The sequence below is a fragment of the Salmo salar genome, chromosome ssa20, assembly GCF_905237065.1.
Source record: "Salmo salar chromosome ssa20, Ssal_v3.1, whole genome shotgun sequence".
Lineage (NCBI taxonomy): Eukaryota > Metazoa > Chordata > Actinopteri > Salmoniformes > Salmonidae > Salmo > Salmo salar.
In genome coordinates this window covers 60,508,224-60,527,122 of record NC_059461.1, presented here as the reverse complement: position 1 = coordinate 60,527,122, position 18,899 = coordinate 60,508,224, and the positions used below count along the sequence as shown (strand labels likewise).

Below are 18,899 nucleotides of genomic sequence, written 5' to 3'. Positions count from 1 at the left end.
TCCTCATCCAATCATCTTTATTGTTTTTACAAAAACAGACACCTCGGCTTCAATCTGAGCGCTCTAATTAACAATGCGGTTTTTAAAGGCAATGTTACCTCATTCACAGAGATTGTATTTTAAGGTAACTACTGCAGATGTCTGCTCAGTTGGAAATTCCCTTTAAATGTCAAGCCCGGTTTCTGATTTGATCCTGGCCCTTATTGGGGGGTGCAGAGGAGAGGCGGGGCAAGGAAAACTATACTAACGCCATATCTGACGGTAGCTCTACTGTCATCATGTCTTCTGTCCAAACAGTAGAGCTACACAGCTGCTGTAGTAATGCTGTAGTAATATTACCCAGACAGACCGGGAACACTTTGCATCCTAAATGGCACCCTATTCCCTAAATAGTACATTTCTTTTGCCCAGAGCCTTATTTTTTACCAGGAACCATAGGGCTCTAGTTAAAAGTAGTGCACTATATAGGGAATAGGGTGCCATTTGTTGTAAACCACACGTTGAGCTTTATAGTGGAAATTCACCCAGAACTCTGTGTTGCTAGTGTAACTGTATCCCCTCAGGACTATAGATTCACTCCTCATACAAACCATAGTTTCACTAAATGGACAGATACTTTACACAATGTAAATATAAAATAAGTACCAAAAATCTTAAACAAAAAAATTCAACAGCAGACAGACAGGTTAGTTAGGGCTGGAGGGAGGTTCTGCTCCTCTGTGCAGAACAGGAGAAACAGACAGTAACATCAGCATCCTGCCTGAACAACACACAACTAACATACAGTGCTTTGCAAAAGTATTCACCCCCTTGGCGTTTTTCCTATTTTGTTGCATTATAACCTGTAATTTAAAAAGGCTTTTTATTGGGATTTCATGTAATAGACAAACACAAAATAGTCCAAATTGGTGAAGTGAAATTAAATAACTTGTTTCAAAAATTTCAACAAAAAAAAGAAAAGTGGTGCATGCATATGTGTTCACCCCCTTTGCTATGAAGCTCCTAAATAAGATCTGGTGCAACCAATTACGTTCAGAAGTCACATAATTAGTTAAATAAATAAAGTCCACCTGTATGCAATCTAAGTGTAACATGAGCTCAGTATATATACACCTGTTCTGAAAAGCCCCAGAGTCTGCAACACCACTAAGCAAGGGGCACCACCAAGCAAGCAGCACTATGAAGACCAAGGAGCTCTCCAAACAGGTCAGGGACAAAGTTGTGGAGAAGTACAGATCAGGGTTGGATTATAAAAAAATATCAGAAACTTTGAACATCCCATGGAGCATCATTAAATCCATTATTAAAAAATGGAAAGAATATGACACCACAACAAACCTGCCAAGAGAGGGCTGCCCACCAAAACTCACGGACCAGGCAAGGAGGGCATTAATCTGAGAGGCAACAAAGAGACCAAAGATAACCCTGAAGGAGCTGCAAAGCTCCACAGCGGAGATTGGAGTATCTGTCCATAGGACCACTTTAAGCCGTACACTCCACAAAGTTGGCCTTTAAGGAAGAGTGTCCCAAAAAAAAAATAAGCAAACATGTGGGAGACTCCCTAAATATATGAAAGAAGGTCAGATGGTCAGATGATACTAAAATGTAGCTTTTTGGCCATCAAGGAAAATGCTATGTCAGGCGCAAACCCGACACCTCTCATCATCCCAAGAACACCATCCCCACAGTGAAGTATGGTGGTGGCAGCATCATGCTGTGGAGATGTTTTTCATCGGCAGGGACTGGGAAACTGGTCAGAATTGAAGGAATAATGGATGGTGCTAAATACAGGGAAATTGTTGAGGGAAACCTGTTTCAGTCTTCCAGAGATTTGAGACTGGGATGGAGGTTCACCGTCCAACAGGACAATGACCCTAACCATACTGCTAAAGCAACACTTGGTGGTTTAAGGGGAAACATTTAAATGTCTTAGAATGGCCTAGTCAAGCCCAGACCTCAATCCAGTTGAGAATCTGTGGTATGACTTTAAGATTGTTGTACACCAGCGGCACCCATCCAACTTGAAGGAGCTGGAGCAGTTTTGCCTTGAAAAATGGGCAAACTCCCAGTGGCTAGATGTGCCAAGATTATAGAGACATACCCCAAGAGACTTGCAGCTGTCATTGCTGCAAAAGGAGGCTCTACAAAGTATTGACTTTTGGGGGGGTGAATAGTTATGCACGCTCAAGTTTTCAGTTTTTTTGTCTTGTTTCTTGTTTGTTTCACAAAAAATATTTTGCATCTTCAAAGTGGTAAGCATGTTGTATAAGTCAAATGATACAAACCCCTCAAAAATCAATTTTAATTCCAGGTTGTAAGGCAACAAAATAGTAAAAATGCCAAGGGGGTGAATACTTTCGCAAGCCACTGTAGTTTGCGTCCCAAATTTCTCCCTATATAGTGCGTTACTTTTGACCTGGGCACTATAATGGGTATCATTGGGACGTAGGGTATAGAACTCTTCATACAGAACTCATCATGGATCAGGTGTTTTCCAGCTGAGTCAGTTCTAGACCTGGTTCAACTAAGGATTGTAGGGAACTTTGCAACCCTAGTTCTAATGAGTATGACAAAGGCCATTGTTGAGTTAAACACATCTCATAGAGCTACAGTACATAGATCTGCAAAAACAACTACAGATAATGATCCTTTCTGGTCAAACACTAATGCTCTATGTTAAAACTCCAGGGCAGGCAGTCCACCCGAGGCTTACAGCAGACAGACAGACCTCTGAGCTAAAACCTAATTAAACCATACGCAAGTAGGCAACACAATAACATCTTGCGAGGCTGCCTGTTTGCATATTTCTGCTATTCAAGTACGCAGAACTGCCAATTTGTATACTTGCGTAGGCTCTGTATAAATTTGCTTTAACTCTGGTGATAAGAGACACAAAACAAACACAAGAATAATATAAAAAACAACAGACTGACCAGAACTGCAGCGGTCTGTCACATAGACTACCATGCTGCTTCAGAAACAGAGGCAACTGGCTTAAAAGCCACATTAAATAAAAAACAACAACAGTTAAGGCTTTAAAAAAAACTAAAAATATAACTGTATTGACAGTTCAGTGAAAATCTATTCAGCTACGGTAAGAGCAAGCAAACCTCTTTTCTTCCAGGTCTGTTTATGACAGGGTATTAAAGCTTTTTATGGTTATTTTACTCAGTAAGTTAACTTAATTCTTCTTTTCAGAAACTACTTAATTGTCTAGCTAAAGTACCCAATCACATGGCTCTCCATTCAGTCTGTCCATCCAATGATTGGTTACTAACAAGCGTCTCCTTGTTAACGAACTGCTAACTCTTCAGTTTGAACGCAATGTTCCAAAAACACTCATTTAACTGTGTGTGTGTGTGTGTGTGTGTGTGTGTGTGTGTGTGTGTGTGTGTGTGTGTGTGTGTGTGTGTGCGTGCGTGCGTGTGCAGTGTCTCTGGGAAGATAAAGGGGCGGGGCTTAGAGGTAGTCATCCTCACTGGAAGGCTCGTCATCAGGATCGTTGCTAGGGTTGTTGCTAGAGGCGTCGCTAAGGTCGTTGCTATGGACATAGCTGGAGGCAGTGCTAGAGGATGGGCTGCGGCTCATCCTCCACACCTGGTTAGAGAAGCTCCGCCCCCAGCTGCAGGGCTGGCCAACAGGTCGCAGTATTCTAATAAGCTCTGCAGCTTCCTGCCAATAGGAAGTTCACTTGCTGTGGCCCCGCCCAGTTCTCTGTTTACTCATGGTGGTCAACATCTGGCTGATGTAGGAAGTGAGGAGGTCATCCATCTTATAGCCCTGAAAACACACACATCTGAGTATTTTCATCAAGTGCGTGTGTGAGTGCGTGTGTATATGTGCATGTGCGTACGTGAGGGCATGTGTGTGTGTTTGTGTCTCACCAGTGAGGTCTCACACAGCAGCTTGCTGCCCCTGACCAGGTTGCCAATGGTGATGTGGAAGTAGGTGTTACCACTGCTCCAGTTGGAGATCTTAGTGAATGGGTGGGTGGTCAGGATGTCCTGTTGTAGACATACACACACGCATCAGTGAAATACCAAGTAACACATGTTCACACACATACAGCTAGAGAAAGAGATGAGAGGTCATGTAACACACACACAGGACATTCCCCCTTTGGAATTAACAAAGGACCTAACTACACACACATACACACCTTGGTCTTTGGGTCTATGAGGCTGACTCCATGCTTGTTGATAGCAATCAGGAGGATCTCTGGGAAGTTGGGCTCTGTGGTTTGCTGAACAGAGAGAATATCACACTGAGAGGAGCTACACAATATTGAATAGACCAACAGACAAACAGACAGACCGACCGACAGTCAGACATCCCAGACAGACAGACAGACCAGAGAGACAGACAGTATCATTACCCCAAGGTAAGATTGAGAATGACATCACTGAGCGGCATGGTTACCTTGACTTCGAAGAAGGCGGATCCGAACGTGGCCCATTTGAAGATGATTTTCAGGAAGTGGAGTTTGGCCTCCTCCCTGGACTTACCAGCCTGCTTATTGAAATACGCCACTACAGACTACAAACACACACAGATATGCACGCATGTATGCACGCATGTATGCAAAGTTACAAACACACACACAGCCACACACCAAAAACCAGAGACAAAAAAACCCAATAAACAGCTGATTAGGTCACAGATACAGATACTCTGAACGCAGTAGTCAATCATGAGGAAGACTGCCATTATGAATAGAGCCAGGGCAGCCAATTAGAGCCCAGGAGAGTTAGGAGAAGTCTTGTCTCACCCGTTTCCAGTCATCTGGGGAGAGCTGGCGAATCAGGTCCTGCGGCACCAGCTCCCGGAGGATCTTGGGTATTGAGGGGAAGTGTGACTTGTCGTCTTCGTACTTCACCCTGTAGATTAACGCTCCCAGCTGGAACACCTCGTCACGACTACACTTATGGTAACCACGGAGATACTTAGGCAGTTCCTAGCAAAAAAGGGCAAAAATGACCAGTTACGGTCTCACTCCTACTTAGTTTTAACGGGTTCCTAAAATCAGAACAGATCATGTCAAAAAGTGTTTTAGCTAATCAGCTCCGTGGTCTTGGAATTCTCTCCAGACCAGCTTGAGACCCCAGAATCTTGTTTCCTTGGAGGAGTTTAAAACTTTTGTTGACTCACATGTTACTGAGGAATGTGATTGTCATTAGGACTTGATGCGGTGGTACGTATAATAGATTTTTTTTATCTATGACGATTTTATGTTTCTGTAATTGAAATGTATGTGTCTACGTCAATTTTTTTTACTTTTGTTATGGCGTGTCTATGTCTGTAAGTTGTTACAGTACGTCTGATACTTGTCTCAAACATTGTTCCCCCCTGCTGCTGTCTTGGTTGGACCAGGTCTCTCTTGAAACATTGATTTTATCTCAATGAGACTAACCTGGTAAAAACAAAAAAAAACTATAGACCTGGATTCAGTCAGAGCCACGTTGTAAACAAGTACATTGCACTACAGACAATGTGCCGATATTCCTTGAGATCACATTGATGGTAAACGCTGTAGGTGTCGGCTCAAGCCATAACAGTAAACAACGCACATTTGATTGAATCCCAGCCTTAGTATGTGAACATTGTCAGGGTTTGAACCTGGGAAGTTTACTTAGGACAAGTGGAACCAATTCTGTTATATATATATATATATATACTGCTCAAAAAAATAAAGGGAACACTTAAACAACACATCCTATATCTGAATGAAAGAAATAATGTTATTAAATACTTTTTTCTTTACATAGTTGAATGTGCTGACAACAAAATCACACAAAAATAATCAATGGAAATCCAATTTATCAACCCATGGAGGTCTGGATTTGGAGTCACACTCAAAATTAAAGTGGAAAACCACACTACAGGCTGATCCAACGTTGTTGTAATGTCCTTAAAACAAGTCAAAATGAGGCTAAGTAGTGTGTGTGGCCTCCACGTGCCTGTATGACCTCCCTACAACGCCTGGGCATGCTCCTGATGAGGTGGCGGATGGTCTCCTGAGGGATCTCCTCCCAGACCTGGACTAAAGCATCCGCCAACTCCTGGACAGTCTGTGGTGCAACGTGGCGTTGGTGGATGGAGCGAGACATGATGTCCCAGATGTGCTCAATTGGATTCAGGTCTGGGGAACGGGCGGGCCAGTCCATAGCATCAATGCTTTCCTCTTGCAGGAACTGCTGACACACTCCAGCCACATGAGGTCTAGCATTGTCTTGCATTAGGAGGAACCCAGGGCCAACCGCACCAGCATATGGTCTCACAAGGGGTCTGAGGATCTCATCTCGGTACCTAATGGCAGTCAGGCTACCTCTGGCGAGCACATGGAGGGCTGTGCGGCCCCCCAAAGAAATGCCACCCCACACCATAACTGACCCACCGCCAAACCGGTCATGCTGGAGGATGTTGCAGGCAGCAGAACGTCCTCCACGGTGTCTCCAGACTCTGTCACGTCTGTCACGTGCTCAGTGTAAACCTGCTTTCATCTGTGAAGAGCACAGGGCGCCAGTGGCGAATTTGCCAATCTTGGTGTTCTCTGGCAAATGCCAAACGTCCTGCACGGTGTTGGGCTGTAAGCACAACCCCCACCTGTGGATGTCGGGCCCTCATACCACCCTCATGGAGTCTGTTTCTGACCATTTGAGCAGACACATGCACATTTGTGGCCTGCTGGAGGTCATTTTGCAGGGCTCTGGCAGTGCTCCTCCTGCTCCTCCTTGCACAAAGGCGGAGGTAGCGGTCCTGCTGCTGGGTTGTTGCCCTCCTGCGGCCTCCTCCACGTCTCCTGATGTACTGGCCTGTCTCCTGGTAGCGCCTCCATGCTCTGGACACTACGCTGACAGATACAGCAAACCTTCTTGCCACAGCTCGCATTGATGTGCCATCCTGGATGAGCTGCACTACCTGAGCCACTTGTGTGGGTTGTAGACTCCGTCTCATGCTACCACTAGAGTGAAAGCACCGCCAGCATTCAAAAGTGACCAAAACATCAGCCAGGAAGCATAGGAACTGAGAAGTGGTCTATGGTCCCCACCTGCAGAACCACTCCTTTATTGGGGGTGTCTTGCTAATTGCCTATAATTTCCACCTGTTGTCTATTCCATTTGCACAACAGCATGTGAAATTTATTGTCAATCAGTGTTGCTTCCTAAGTGGACAGTTTGATTTCACAGAAGTGTGATTGACTTGGAGTTACATTGTGTTGTTTAAGTGTTCCCTTTATTTTTTTGAGCAGTGTATATATACACCACACACACACACACACACACACACACACACACACACACACACACACACACACACACACACACACACACACACACACACACACACACACACACACACACACACACACACACACACACACACACACACACACACACACACACACCTGGTAGTAGTGGAAGATGGAGTCAGCGAAGGAGTCTTTACCAGGAACAGTGTTGGTCCACAGCTTCTTCATGAAGAACACCTGGTAGGTCAGAGATGGTACGATACCTACACACACACATGATAAAGTCATTAAATGGATAGTTCACGTTAAACAGATAGTACATATTAAAGGGATAGTTCATGTTAAAGGGATAGTACTTATTAAAGGCATAGTTCATATTAAACAGATAGTACATATTAAAGGGATAGTTCATGTTAAAGGGATAGTACTTATTGAAGGGATAGTTCATATTAAACAGATAGTACATATGAAAGGGATAGTTCACGTTAAAGGGATAGTTCGTGTTAAAGGGATAGTTCATGTTAAAGGGATAGTTCATATTAAAGAGATAGTACATATTAAAGGGATAGTTCACGTTAAAGGGATAGTTTGTATTAAAGGTATAGTTCATATTAAAGGGATAGTTCCCGTTAAAGGGATAGTTTGTATTTAAGGGATAGTTCATATTTAACAGATGGTACATATTAAAGGGATAGTTCATATTAAACAGATAGTACATATTAAAGGGATAGTTCACGCTAAATCATAGTTTTTATGACAGACCATCTTTAGAGGGCCGGGCCTTCTTGATCCAGTCTGTGAGGTGTCTGACAAAGTCAAAGAAGAAATCTCCCTCTGGTACACTGATCACCTACAACACACACACACACACATACACACACCTCACACACACACACACATACACACACCACACACACACACACACACCACACACACAAAGAAGAGTTGGGGTATGTTGAAGAGCATCAACTCTGTGATATATTGTGGGTAAATTCAGATTGACTGATTGATCTACAAATAATAATGAGTAGTTATTTATGATCATCCAGGTGATCAGCCAGTCGGCTATCGCCTGCTAAATCTGCTGCAATGACGAGCAAGCCATTAGTGTGCATGTGTGTGTGTGTGCGTGTGTGTCTATCACCTTGTCTGAGATCTTCACGAACAGGCTGAATCCTTCGGGTGATTTGAGCAGCAGGCGAGCAGAGATCGCCAGACAGAAGTCTTTAGCCTTGGTGCTGGACTCCACCTCAAATGCCTGTCAATTACACACACCAGCCAATCACAGCACAGTAAACACCGGTCGGTCACATGCACCAGCCAATCACAGCACAGTAAACACCTGTCATTCACGAACAGCAGCCAATCACATCACAGTATACGCCTGTAAATCACAAACAGAAATAAAGCCAGAAAGATAGTCTGTGTGTGTCAGTGTGTGCGTGTGTGTGTGAGTGTACCTCATCAGTATCGTCAGGGAAATAGACCTTGTGGAAGATCTGGGTGGTCTTATGTTGGATGGCCTCTACCTCCACTAGGTGGGGAGGGTACTTCCTCGAGCCATTCCTGTTGCCACAACAACACCAACAGTAATAACAACAGCACCAACAATAATAACAACAACACCAACAGTAATAACAACAACACCAACAATAATAACAACAACACCAACAGTAATAACAACAACACCAACAGTAATAACAACAACACCAACAGTAATAACAACAACACCAACAATAATAACAACAACACCAACAATAATAACAACAACACCAACAGTAATAACAACAACACCAACAATAATAACAACAACATCAACAATAATAACAACAACACCAACAATAATAATAACAACATCAACAATAATAACAACAACACCAACAGTAATAACAACAGCACCAACAGTAATAACAACAACACCAACAGTAATAACAACAACACCAACAATAATAACAACAACACCAACAGTAATAACAACAACACCAACAGTAATAACAACAACATCAACAATAATAACAACAACACCAACAATAATAATAACAACAACACTAACAATAATAACAACAACATCAACAGTAATAACAACAACACCAACAGTAATAACAACAACACCAACAGTAATAACAACAACACCAACAATAATAATAACAACACCAACAGTAATAACAACAACACCAACAGTAATAACAACAACACCAACAGTAATAACAACAACACCAACAATAATAATAACAACAACACTAACAATAATAACAACAACATCAACAATAATAACAACAACATCAACAATAATAACAACAACACCAACAGTAATAACAACAACACCAACAATAATAATAACAACAACACTAACAATAATAACAACAACATCAACAATAATAACATCAACAATAATAACAACAACATCAACAAATTAACAAGAAGAAGAGGAGCGTATCATTAACAGAGTGTATCTGTTGATGTACGAGACGGGTGAGTGTGTGTGAATGTGTGTGTTTGTGCGTGTATGTGCACGTGGGTTTGTGCCCACGTATGTGTGTGAGTGTGTGTTACCGTAGGGCCTTCTGTAGTCGTGTCATACAGTCCTGAGCCAGAGGGTGGTGTTTCCTGGACTGAAGGAAACGCTGGACATGAGGCAGCAGCATGTTGCTAGGAGGGAACTGCCCTGTACACAGCCACAGCAACTCCCAGCCCTTCTCCTCACTGTACCTACACACACACGGTTACGACACAATGTAACAGAGGTATCTGAGAGAAGTTTAGGATGTGTGTGTGTGTGTGTGTGTTCTTACTTGACATGGTTGTCCGTGAGTTGTTTGAGGATCTGACAGAAAATCTCATCTTTTAGAGGTTCAGCCTTCAGGGCTCCTTCAAAGATCTGGTCCGTCAGCTCGTTAACCGAACGTGTTCGCTTAGACGGGTAGTCCCCCATATACTTCATCATAGGTGGCACGGTCAAGGAGTTTACATATTACACAAACGACACAGGTGGAATCTGAACCCCCGTCTCCTGGGAAACCAACGTTTTAACCATTAGGCCAAAAGGAAATTCCATCTCTGGCCGAGGAGGATTTTAAGTTGCAGGCAGGTTTACCTCATCACAAGATCATGAATCTGAAACAAACACACGCAGAAGCACACGCACACTACAGACGTTGTGTGTTAGCCAGTAGAGGATATCTATGAAGACCATACAGGCGTCCTGTGACAGGTCCTCATGGCTGAGGACCTTCTTAAGTAGGGGCTGTTTGATAGGCTCTCTGGTGCAGCTCCACATTGAGGCCTTCCCTCTGTTCTTAGTTATCATCACCCTGCTCAGAGTGTGTTTGGGAGGAGGTCTGTAGAGAGAGAGAGGGAGAGAGAGAGAGGGAGAGAGAGAAGGGGGAGGAAAAAGAAGGGGGGAGAGGTGTAGAGACAGGTAACATTTTCTTTAGACAAAACACCCACACAGTTACAAATACTGCAACTTGTATTGTGTGTGTGTTTGTGTGTTTGTGTGTATGTGTGTGTGTGTGTGTGTGCCTGAATGCATGCGTATGTGTGTGTGTTTGTCCGTGTGTCTGTGTGTGTCTACCTGAAGTGGTCGTAGCTGAACTCTTCCAGTGTGTAAGGTTTAACCCTCTCCTCTCCAGTCTCCGGCAGAACCAGCTGAGACGAACGCACCGTCTCCTGCCTCTGGTCTGGTGTCATGGTAACCAATGCCTAGAGAGAGAGAAAGAGAGAGAGAGAGAGAGAGAGAGAGAGAGAGAGAGAGAGAGAGACAGAGAGAAAGAAGGGGGATGACGATTGAGAATCACGCAGATAGAGCCATTAGAGTGTAGGCTGTGTACGTGTGTGTGTGTGTGTGTGTGTGTGTGTGTGTGTGTGTGTGTGTGTGTGTGTGTGTGTGTGTGTGTGTGTGTGTGTGTGTGTGTGTGTGTGTGTGTGTGTGTGTGTGTGTGTGTGTGTGTGTGTGTGTGTGTGTGTGTGTGTGTGTGTGTGTGTCTCACCACTACGTCAGCCTGAGGTCTGGTAACAGTGGGCAGGACGTAGACGGCGTCAGCAGGGAAATCTCCTTTTTGATTGGTCCGTTCATTGACCCCATGGGCCCAGCCTGAGGTCATGACCTGCTGACCTGTCTCTTGGTCCAATAGAATCAGGTCTCCCTTTTGAAACGACAGGAACGTAGACTCCTCCCCACCTAGAAGGGAAAAGGTACAGTTTGTGTGGATGTGTGTGGGGGTGTGTGTGTGTGTGTGTTTGTGTGTGTACTCTACTCACCAGAGTTGGTGTTGTCCTGCAGAGCCACCACGTACTTGGACCGGTTCCTCAGGCCCTCTAGGAACGTTACCACAAGGTCTCTGATGTCCTCAGAGTTGGTCGACGTGAACGTAAACTCATCGCCCTTTATGGTCGCCAACGTAAAGCTCTGCCCCTGCAGCTTTCCACCTCTATCAACACACAGAACAAGACAAAATGCTCGAAGACGTGCTCATGCACAGAGCTAGCTAGCAGTCTCAGAAGAAGGGAGAGAGAGAAAGGAATACAGTCGCTAGCTATTTATTCCCTAACAGGTCAGCTAAATGTGGGGGGTTGAGGTGTCCACCAACAAAACAGCAACACAGGGTGGCTAGCCTAAGTAAGGAGGGTGGCTAAATAACTATACAAATGAAATGTATTATTATTAATGGTTACAGGCTACATAGTAAGCTTCTTGAAATGATGAGTTTAGGAGAAAAGAGGATAGAAGAAAAGAAACAGAGTAATTGATATGTTTATGGTTGAGAGGGCAACAGTGTTAGGATGGACTCCAAATCACCTGCTGCTGGAGACTGCAGTGATCTCTGGGAAAGAGAGTTCTAGCAGCACCTGTTCCTGTTCGTCTACAAAGTAGACCCCCGTCCAGTTCACCGCCACAATGACATCATTCTTAGGAAGACTTGGACCTGTATGGTGGCGAGAGGGGCGGGATCAGAGTATGGACCCGTCACTAGGCCTGTGTCCCGATTCTCTGTCCTTCTACCAAAGTGCACACTTTCAAACTCCCTGTCATGGACTTAGCAGTGGTGGAAACTCCCTACAGCGAACGAGTACACCAATCCAATGCTTGTAAATCTATGACGGGTAGAGTGCAATGCACACTTTGGAAGGAGTGAGGAAATGAGGACTAAGCCTAGATCACATGTATACCTACAGTAGTTTCCAGGAACAACCTCCGCAAGAGATATGATGAGGTACAGCACCAAACAGACTGACTGACAGGTATTAATGAAGGTAGTTGGTACAGCAGGTACGTTACAGCAGGTAGAGTAACGTACCTGAGAACTTGAAGGCCTCATAGAAGCGTGAGAAGAGGAGCGGCCATTTGTAGCGAGCGAAGTCCACCACTTCCTCCTTCACCTTCTGGGGGTCAAACCTCTGCTGGGTGTAGATGCTCTTGTGTGGAGAGGAGATGGGGGGGGGGACAAACAGTTAGGTTGTGTCCCAAATGGCCTCCTATTCCCTATATAGTGCACTACCTTTGACCAGGGTCCATAGGGCTCATGTCAAAAGTAGTGCCCTATGTAGGAAATATGGTGCGATTTGGGACACATCTTTTGTGACTTATAATGGGTGTATTTAAAAACGAGTTAAAACAATCACATATTACGGTCAAAATAATTGAAAGTAAAACCTTCTTCTAAAAGGTTTGGTAGTTTACTAGATCAAACATCAAAACCTGTGACATCCAGAGTCCCTAGCAGGGAGCCTGGAAAATCGTTCCACAGTCAGGAGCACCTTTTTATGGGCAGCCATGATGACGTGGGCCCATTTCTCCACGCTCCGGGAGGAGCTGACCTCTCGGTCGGGGATGTAGGATGGGATCAGGCTCAGCAGACGCTCTGTCAGGATCTCAGAACCGTAGTCCACATAATACTGCTGACTGGCTAACTCTGCTAGGTCATCCTGGAGAGAGAGACAGAGGTTAGGGTCAGGATCTGAGATCCTTAGTTCACATAGTACTGCTGACTGGCTAACTCTGCTTGGTCACCCTGGAGAGAGAGACAGAGGTTAGGGTCAGGATCTGAGATCCTTAGTTCACATAGTACTGCTGACTAGCTAACTCCTTGTATAGACAAAAAGAGAGAAAGATATGTTTTCCTTGTTTATTTATGTTTTCCTTTTTGTTTATGGTCTATTCCACTTGCTTTGACAATGTAAACATAGAGAGAGAGAGAGAGAGAGAGAGAGAGAGAGAGAGAGAGAGAGAGAGAATAGTCAACATAATTGTAAAACTCACCCTATCACAGCGGTACTCTCCAAACTTTACCCCCCGTACAGTCTGTTGGTAGATGAGGTTGGTGGCCACAGCATCGTCTGCAGGGTTGTGCCAGGGCGTGAATATCTCCTTCCTGTAGAACAGTCTCCAGGGGGCGTTTCTCTCCTGGGCACCCTGCTCCTTGGCATACTGCTCACACTGGGACACCGCATCCATCACATGGTCCTTTCCACTGCCTAGGGAGGAGACCTAGTGGTACACACACACAGCTCACACTGGAATACTGCACATGCATGGTGTGTATGCGTGTGCATGCATGCCTGCCTGTGTACGTGTGTGTGCGTGTGTGTGTGCGTGTGCGTGTGCGTGTGTGTGTGTGTGTGTGTGTTACCTTGTCGAACAGGGCGATATAGAGAGAGAATCCAAAGCGGTCTCTGAGGCTGATCTTGTCTGCCAGGGCGTTACACAGCTCCATGGCCGTAGTAGCTGAGTCTGTCAACAACGTCTTAGTGGTCCCATCCATAAAGGTTACTGGCAACATGATGGGCTTCTTAGACTTAGTGGCCTGGGAGAGAAAAAAGACAATGGAGAGGGAGGGAGAGAGAGGGAAGGTGGAGGAGGAGAGAGAGGGAAGGTGGAGGAGGAGAGAGAGGGAAGGTGGGGAGGAGAGAGAGGGAAGGTGGAGGAGGAGAGAGAGGGAAGGTGGAGGAGGGGAGAGGGGGTGGGGGAGAGAGGGGGGAGAGGAGAGAGGTAGGGATATTTCTTTGTGTGTGTGTGTGTGTGTGTGTGTGTGTGCGTGCGTGTGTGTAGGAGTGTGTTTACCTGTAGCTCCAGCCAGGACGGGGGTTGTGTTCTGGTGCCGTTAACAAACGTGCGTCTGAGTCTCTCCTCGCAGTAGGGGGCGTAGCCAGGAGGACCGCCATGGATGTAGTTACGCAGGTACTGGAGGAGACAGGATGTAATGCAGTTATAGAGGAAGGGATGTAATTATAGAGAAAGTATAGAGTTTAAGTACTATATAAATAGGGAATAGGGAGTCTACAGTAGTATGTGTATTCTGACTGACCTTGACGAACTTCTCAGAGGGAGCGAAGCAGCCGACACACAGAGAGATGAGGATCCAGCCGCGGGCGTGGCTGCTCTTAGACGGGTTCTGGTTCAGCTGCTTACAGATCTGGCAGTAGATCTCATCCCTACAGAGTACACACACAGCACAGGTCAGAGAGTGTGTGTGTGTGTGTGTGTGTGTGTGTGTGTGTGTGTGTGTGTGTGTGTGTGCGTGTGTGGGTGTGCTCGTATGTGTGTGTGTCTACCTCAGGGCAGGTCGTAGTATTCCGTTGCCGATGATGAAGTGGAGTTTCTCCAGGTTAGACGTGGGCCGGTCCTCTAACATGCTGTTGCCATGGAGACTAATCTCTCCGTCATTCAGGCGCTTGGTCACCTAACAGAAAACTCATCATCAACACTGGACATTCTATCCGATCTACATACTGCCTGTGTCCCAAATGGCACCCTATCCCTATACAGTGCACTACTTTTTATCATGGAGCATAGGGCTCTGGTCAAAAGTAATTTAGTAAATAGGGCCATTTCACCACTTCTAGGATGCTTTCAACTCCAACACCTCCTCCACAGTTATACTCCTCAACTCCAACTCCTCTCTTACTTCCTCAGTGATCTTGGACTTCTTCTTCAGGGTGAGGGACACTAGTTTGTGTCGGACACTGTTCTTCTTGTTGCTGTCTGAATGGGGGGTCTGTAGGGGAGGGATTACAGCAGGACACAGTTTATGAATCAGCTAGGAAACGTCTTCTAGGAAGCACTACTGTATTGTACTACTCAGAGCAACACTGGGTATCAGACCATGAATATTTAACTAAGGTAGAATCTAACCGAATTAGATTATAGCTAAGGGTTATTATCAATTACTCCCTCCTCTTCCCTCATTTTACATTTTAGTCATTTAGCAGAAGCTCATATTCAGTTCTTATTCATTCATCTTAAGATAGCTAGGTGAGACAACGACATATCACTGTAGTTCTCTCTCTCCCCTCCCTCCCTCCTCTCACCTCTCCCTCCCCCTGCAGGGCCTGTAGTTCTCTCTCTCCCCTCCCTCCTCCCTCCTCTCACCTCTCCCTCCCCCTGCAGGGCCTGTAGTTCTCTCTCTCCCCTCCTCCTCCTCCCCTGCAGGGCCTGTACTCTCCCTCCTCTCACCTCTCCCTCCCCTGCAGGGCCTGTAGTCTCTCTCTCTCCCTCCCTCCTCCCTCCTCTCACCTCTCCCTCCCCCTGCAGGGCCTGTAGTTCTCTCTCTCCCCTCCCTCCTCCCTCCTCTCACCTCTCCCTCCCCCTGCAGGGCCTGTAGTTCTCTCTCTCCCCTCCCTCCTCCCTCCTCTCACCTCTCCCTCCCCCTGCAGGGCCTGTAGTTCTCTCTCTCCCCCTCCCTCCTCCCTCCTCTCACCTCTCCCTCCCCCTGCAGGGCCTGTAGTTCTCTCTCTCCCCTCCCTCCTCCCTCCTCTCACCTCTCCCTCCCCCTGCAGGGCCTGTAGTTCTCTCTCTCCCCTCCCTCCTCCCTCCTCTCACCTCTCCCTCCCCCTGCAGGGCATGTAGTTCTCTCTCTCCCCTCCCTCCTCCCTCCTCTCACCTCTCCCTCCCCCTGCAGGGCCTGTAGTTCTCTCTCTCCCCTCCCTCCCTCCCTCCCTCCTCTCACCTCTCCCTCCCCCTGCAGGGCCTGTAGTTCTCTCTCTCCCCTCCCTCCCTCCCCCCTCTCACCTCTCCCTCCCCCTGCAGGGCCTGTAGTTCTCTCTTGTAGGTTTTCTTGCCCAGTGTCTCGTAGATCTTGGTCATCACAGGGATCTTCTCCGAGCCGTCAGTGATGGCCGTGTGGTACTTGGGCTCTGGGAGATCTCCCATGAACCTCAGCACCGTGATCCATACCGCCAACGCCGCCTGGGGGAAGAGCAACCAACAGTGTTAGGGTTGCAACCATTCCGGTACTTTAACCAAATTTCCCTGGTGTTCTATCAATCGTGGTTGGAAGAAGTTTCCTGCTTATTCCCTCCTGATTCCAGGAATCTTCCAATCTGCATTTCTGGACAACTGGAGAAAGTAGGGGAAAATTACTGGAATTTTGCAACCCTAAACAGTGTTCATGCTGTGATTAGAAAAGTACAGTTGGGTAGAAGGAGGCTGCCTTAAACAACAGTCTGACATACACCCATGGTCTACTGGGGTTAGAGGTCAGGGGTTAGGTGTCAGGGGTCAGAGTTGAAAGGTCATGTGACCTACCAGCTGGTCACCCTCGTCTTCATGGAACAGCAGCGGTTGTTTAAGTGGCCGTCGGACGTAGGTGTGTGTTGTGGTGCCCTGGAAATAGGTGGCAGCGAACTTGGCAAATTTATACTCCGACAGGTCATCCTCCTCATCCTCAGGGAGAGGAAGAACATCATCTAAATCCTCCTCCTCAAGCTCCTTCTGGGCACGTTCCAAGTCCTACACACAGACGCACACACGCACGCACGCACACACGCACACACACACACACACACACACACACACACACACACACACACACACACACACACACACACACACACACACACACACACACACACACACACACACACACACACACACACACACACACACACAAAAAAGACACTTAGCGAAAGATTTGAACATAGCCCAGAGCAGATTAAGGTGTTAACTGTAGCAGTGTGTCTGTGTGTCCACTAGGTGGCAACCTTCTCACCTCGAACCCAGCTGGTGGCGCCCCCTCCTGGCCAGGGAAGGAGTTTGTTGTCCCCAGGAAGCCAAACATCTTATCCACCATGTCAGAGTCGTTCACCGGCTCATGTCTGGCTTTCTCCATCTGCTCCACCATCTCCTTCTTCCTCCGCACCTCCTCCCTTTCTCTCTTCTCTCTCTCCGCATCCTCCTTCGCTAGCTGGGCCAGTCTCTCCTGGTGGTTACGCTCTGCTTCAACCTACAGAAGACAGGGTGTTAATAGGTGCGTGTGTGCAGAGGCATGCCCATAGGGGCCTCAGGGGCAAGTGGCCACTCAGATGTGTCCTAAAAACAATTGTTGTTTCTCTGTAATAGTACTAGCCACCTAGCAGTTTTTTGAAGTTGGCTTTAGCTAGTCCAGATAGGTTCCCAATCTGCTAACCTCATAACTAGCTGCCATGAAACCATTTCAGGCTACCAAGTTAGAGTAGCTAGCTTGTCTAACTATCTTAGCTGGCATGCCTGCTGGCAAGGTTGGTAGACTTCAGAAAAGCCAGCAATAACTAAATGTACTGAATTAGACTCACATTCCTTTCAATATTTGAGTCAGATTTTAGCAGAGATGCAGAGAAGCATATTTAGTTTCTTTAAATTCAGAACCACCAGTCAGGAGGATGCAGACAGCTCAAGAGGTATGCTTAAATATGCAGAAAAATTGACATATCTTTTACATAGAATTAAGAATAATGATTATAGCTCTAGATTGCAGGGCCTAGCCCCCCTCCGGACCACCCCCAGCCATCCTCACCTATTTTGTGCCCCCTCATATTTTTGGCGTGCATGACGCCCATATGTGTTTGTGTGTGTGTGTGTGTGTGTGTGTGTGTGTGTGTGTGTGTGTGTGTGTGTGTGTGTGTGTGTGTGTGTGTGTGTGTGTTCCAGACCTTGGCCTTCTTAGCGCTCATCTGGTTCCTCAGTTTCTCCTCCTCAGCCAGACGCAGCTTCTCTGCTTCCAACCTCCTCCGATACTGAGAGAGAGAGAGAGAGAGGGAGGAAACAGAGGGAGAGAGAGAGAGAGGTAGAGAGAGAATGAGAAAAATAGCGTGAAAGAGAGAGAAAAGGTTAGGATGAGAGAGTGAAAGGGACTGAGGCTTTCTTTCAGTCTGCACTGCGTGTGTCTGTCTCTTTCTCACCTCTCCCTTCAGTCTCTTGTAGAGGCGTCGTGCGATCATGCCCCGTGTGTGAGCCTGGATGGTGATGACGGCCCAGAGGCGGTGTCTGAAGGCCCTTCGGACCAGACAGCCTCTACACCTGGCCTGCAGACCCGTCACTCTCTGTCTGGCCACGTGGTACGTTACGTACAGCCGCCTGGAGCGGTACAACGCCTGAAGTCTGGCAAACCCTGCCCGCATCTAGGAGGTGGAGGGGAGGGGAGGAGAGGAGGAGAGGAGGGGGAGGAGGAGGAGAGGACATGGAGGAGAAATTAAAGTAAGAGATTGTCATTTGATTAATGATACAAGGAACAGTTCAGCTCATGTCAATAAGAAGTGATCAAGTTTTTAAAACTCACAGCTCCATAGTTCTTGCGACAGTGATATCCTCGCCACGTCTTCTGGATCATCATGGCTGACTTTCTCATCTTCAGGAAGTTGGACCTGTTGAGACCAAGTGATGCGATTGTTAACTCAA

The 18,899-nt window shown here is 46.4% G+C and overlaps 1 protein-coding gene across 1 annotated transcript in view; it reads right to left on the bottom strand.

The window, feature by feature from the left end:
- Window positions 1–3,358: 3,358 nt before the first annotated feature.
- The window catches only part of LOC106581013 (unconventional myosin-VIIa), a 75,397-nt gene continuing 59,856 nt past the window's right edge, over window positions 3,359–18,899 (bottom strand). The window contains exons 20-49 of the mRNA XM_045703715.1: window positions 18,781–18,865; window positions 18,404–18,622; window positions 18,155–18,238; window positions 17,236–17,469; window positions 16,773–16,976; window positions 16,257–16,433; window positions 15,154–15,243; window positions 14,801–14,928; window positions 14,554–14,680; window positions 14,310–14,429; window positions 13,879–14,052; window positions 13,509–13,736; window positions 13,007–13,174; window positions 12,547–12,664; window positions 12,048–12,174; window positions 11,510–11,679; window positions 11,239–11,429; window positions 10,824–10,951; window positions 10,430–10,587; window positions 10,042–10,195; window positions 9,803–9,958; window positions 8,710–8,815; window positions 8,394–8,507; window positions 8,012–8,099; window positions 7,406–7,512; window positions 4,769–4,954; window positions 4,420–4,536; window positions 4,160–4,243; window positions 3,885–4,004; window positions 3,359–3,780 (exon numbers count right to left, since the gene is read on the bottom strand). Coding sequence (XP_045559671.1) covers window positions 3,688–3,780; window positions 3,885–4,004; window positions 4,160–4,243; window positions 4,420–4,536; window positions 4,769–4,954; window positions 7,406–7,512; window positions 8,012–8,099; window positions 8,394–8,507; window positions 8,710–8,815; window positions 9,803–9,958; window positions 10,042–10,195; window positions 10,430–10,587; window positions 10,824–10,951; window positions 11,239–11,429; window positions 11,510–11,679; window positions 12,048–12,174; window positions 12,547–12,664; window positions 13,007–13,174; window positions 13,509–13,736; window positions 13,879–14,052; window positions 14,310–14,429; window positions 14,554–14,680; window positions 14,801–14,928; window positions 15,154–15,243; window positions 16,257–16,433; window positions 16,773–16,976; window positions 17,236–17,469; window positions 18,155–18,238; window positions 18,404–18,622; window positions 18,781–18,865 — 4,255 coding nt within the window. The 3' untranslated portion in view covers window positions 3,359–3,687. The remainder of the gene's footprint in view (window positions 3,781–3,884; window positions 4,005–4,159; window positions 4,244–4,419; window positions 4,537–4,768; window positions 4,955–7,405; window positions 7,513–8,011; window positions 8,100–8,393; window positions 8,508–8,709; window positions 8,816–9,802; window positions 9,959–10,041; window positions 10,196–10,429; window positions 10,588–10,823; window positions 10,952–11,238; window positions 11,430–11,509; window positions 11,680–12,047; window positions 12,175–12,546; window positions 12,665–13,006; window positions 13,175–13,508; window positions 13,737–13,878; window positions 14,053–14,309; window positions 14,430–14,553; window positions 14,681–14,800; window positions 14,929–15,153; window positions 15,244–16,256; window positions 16,434–16,772; window positions 16,977–17,235; window positions 17,470–18,154; window positions 18,239–18,403; window positions 18,623–18,780; window positions 18,866–18,899) is intronic.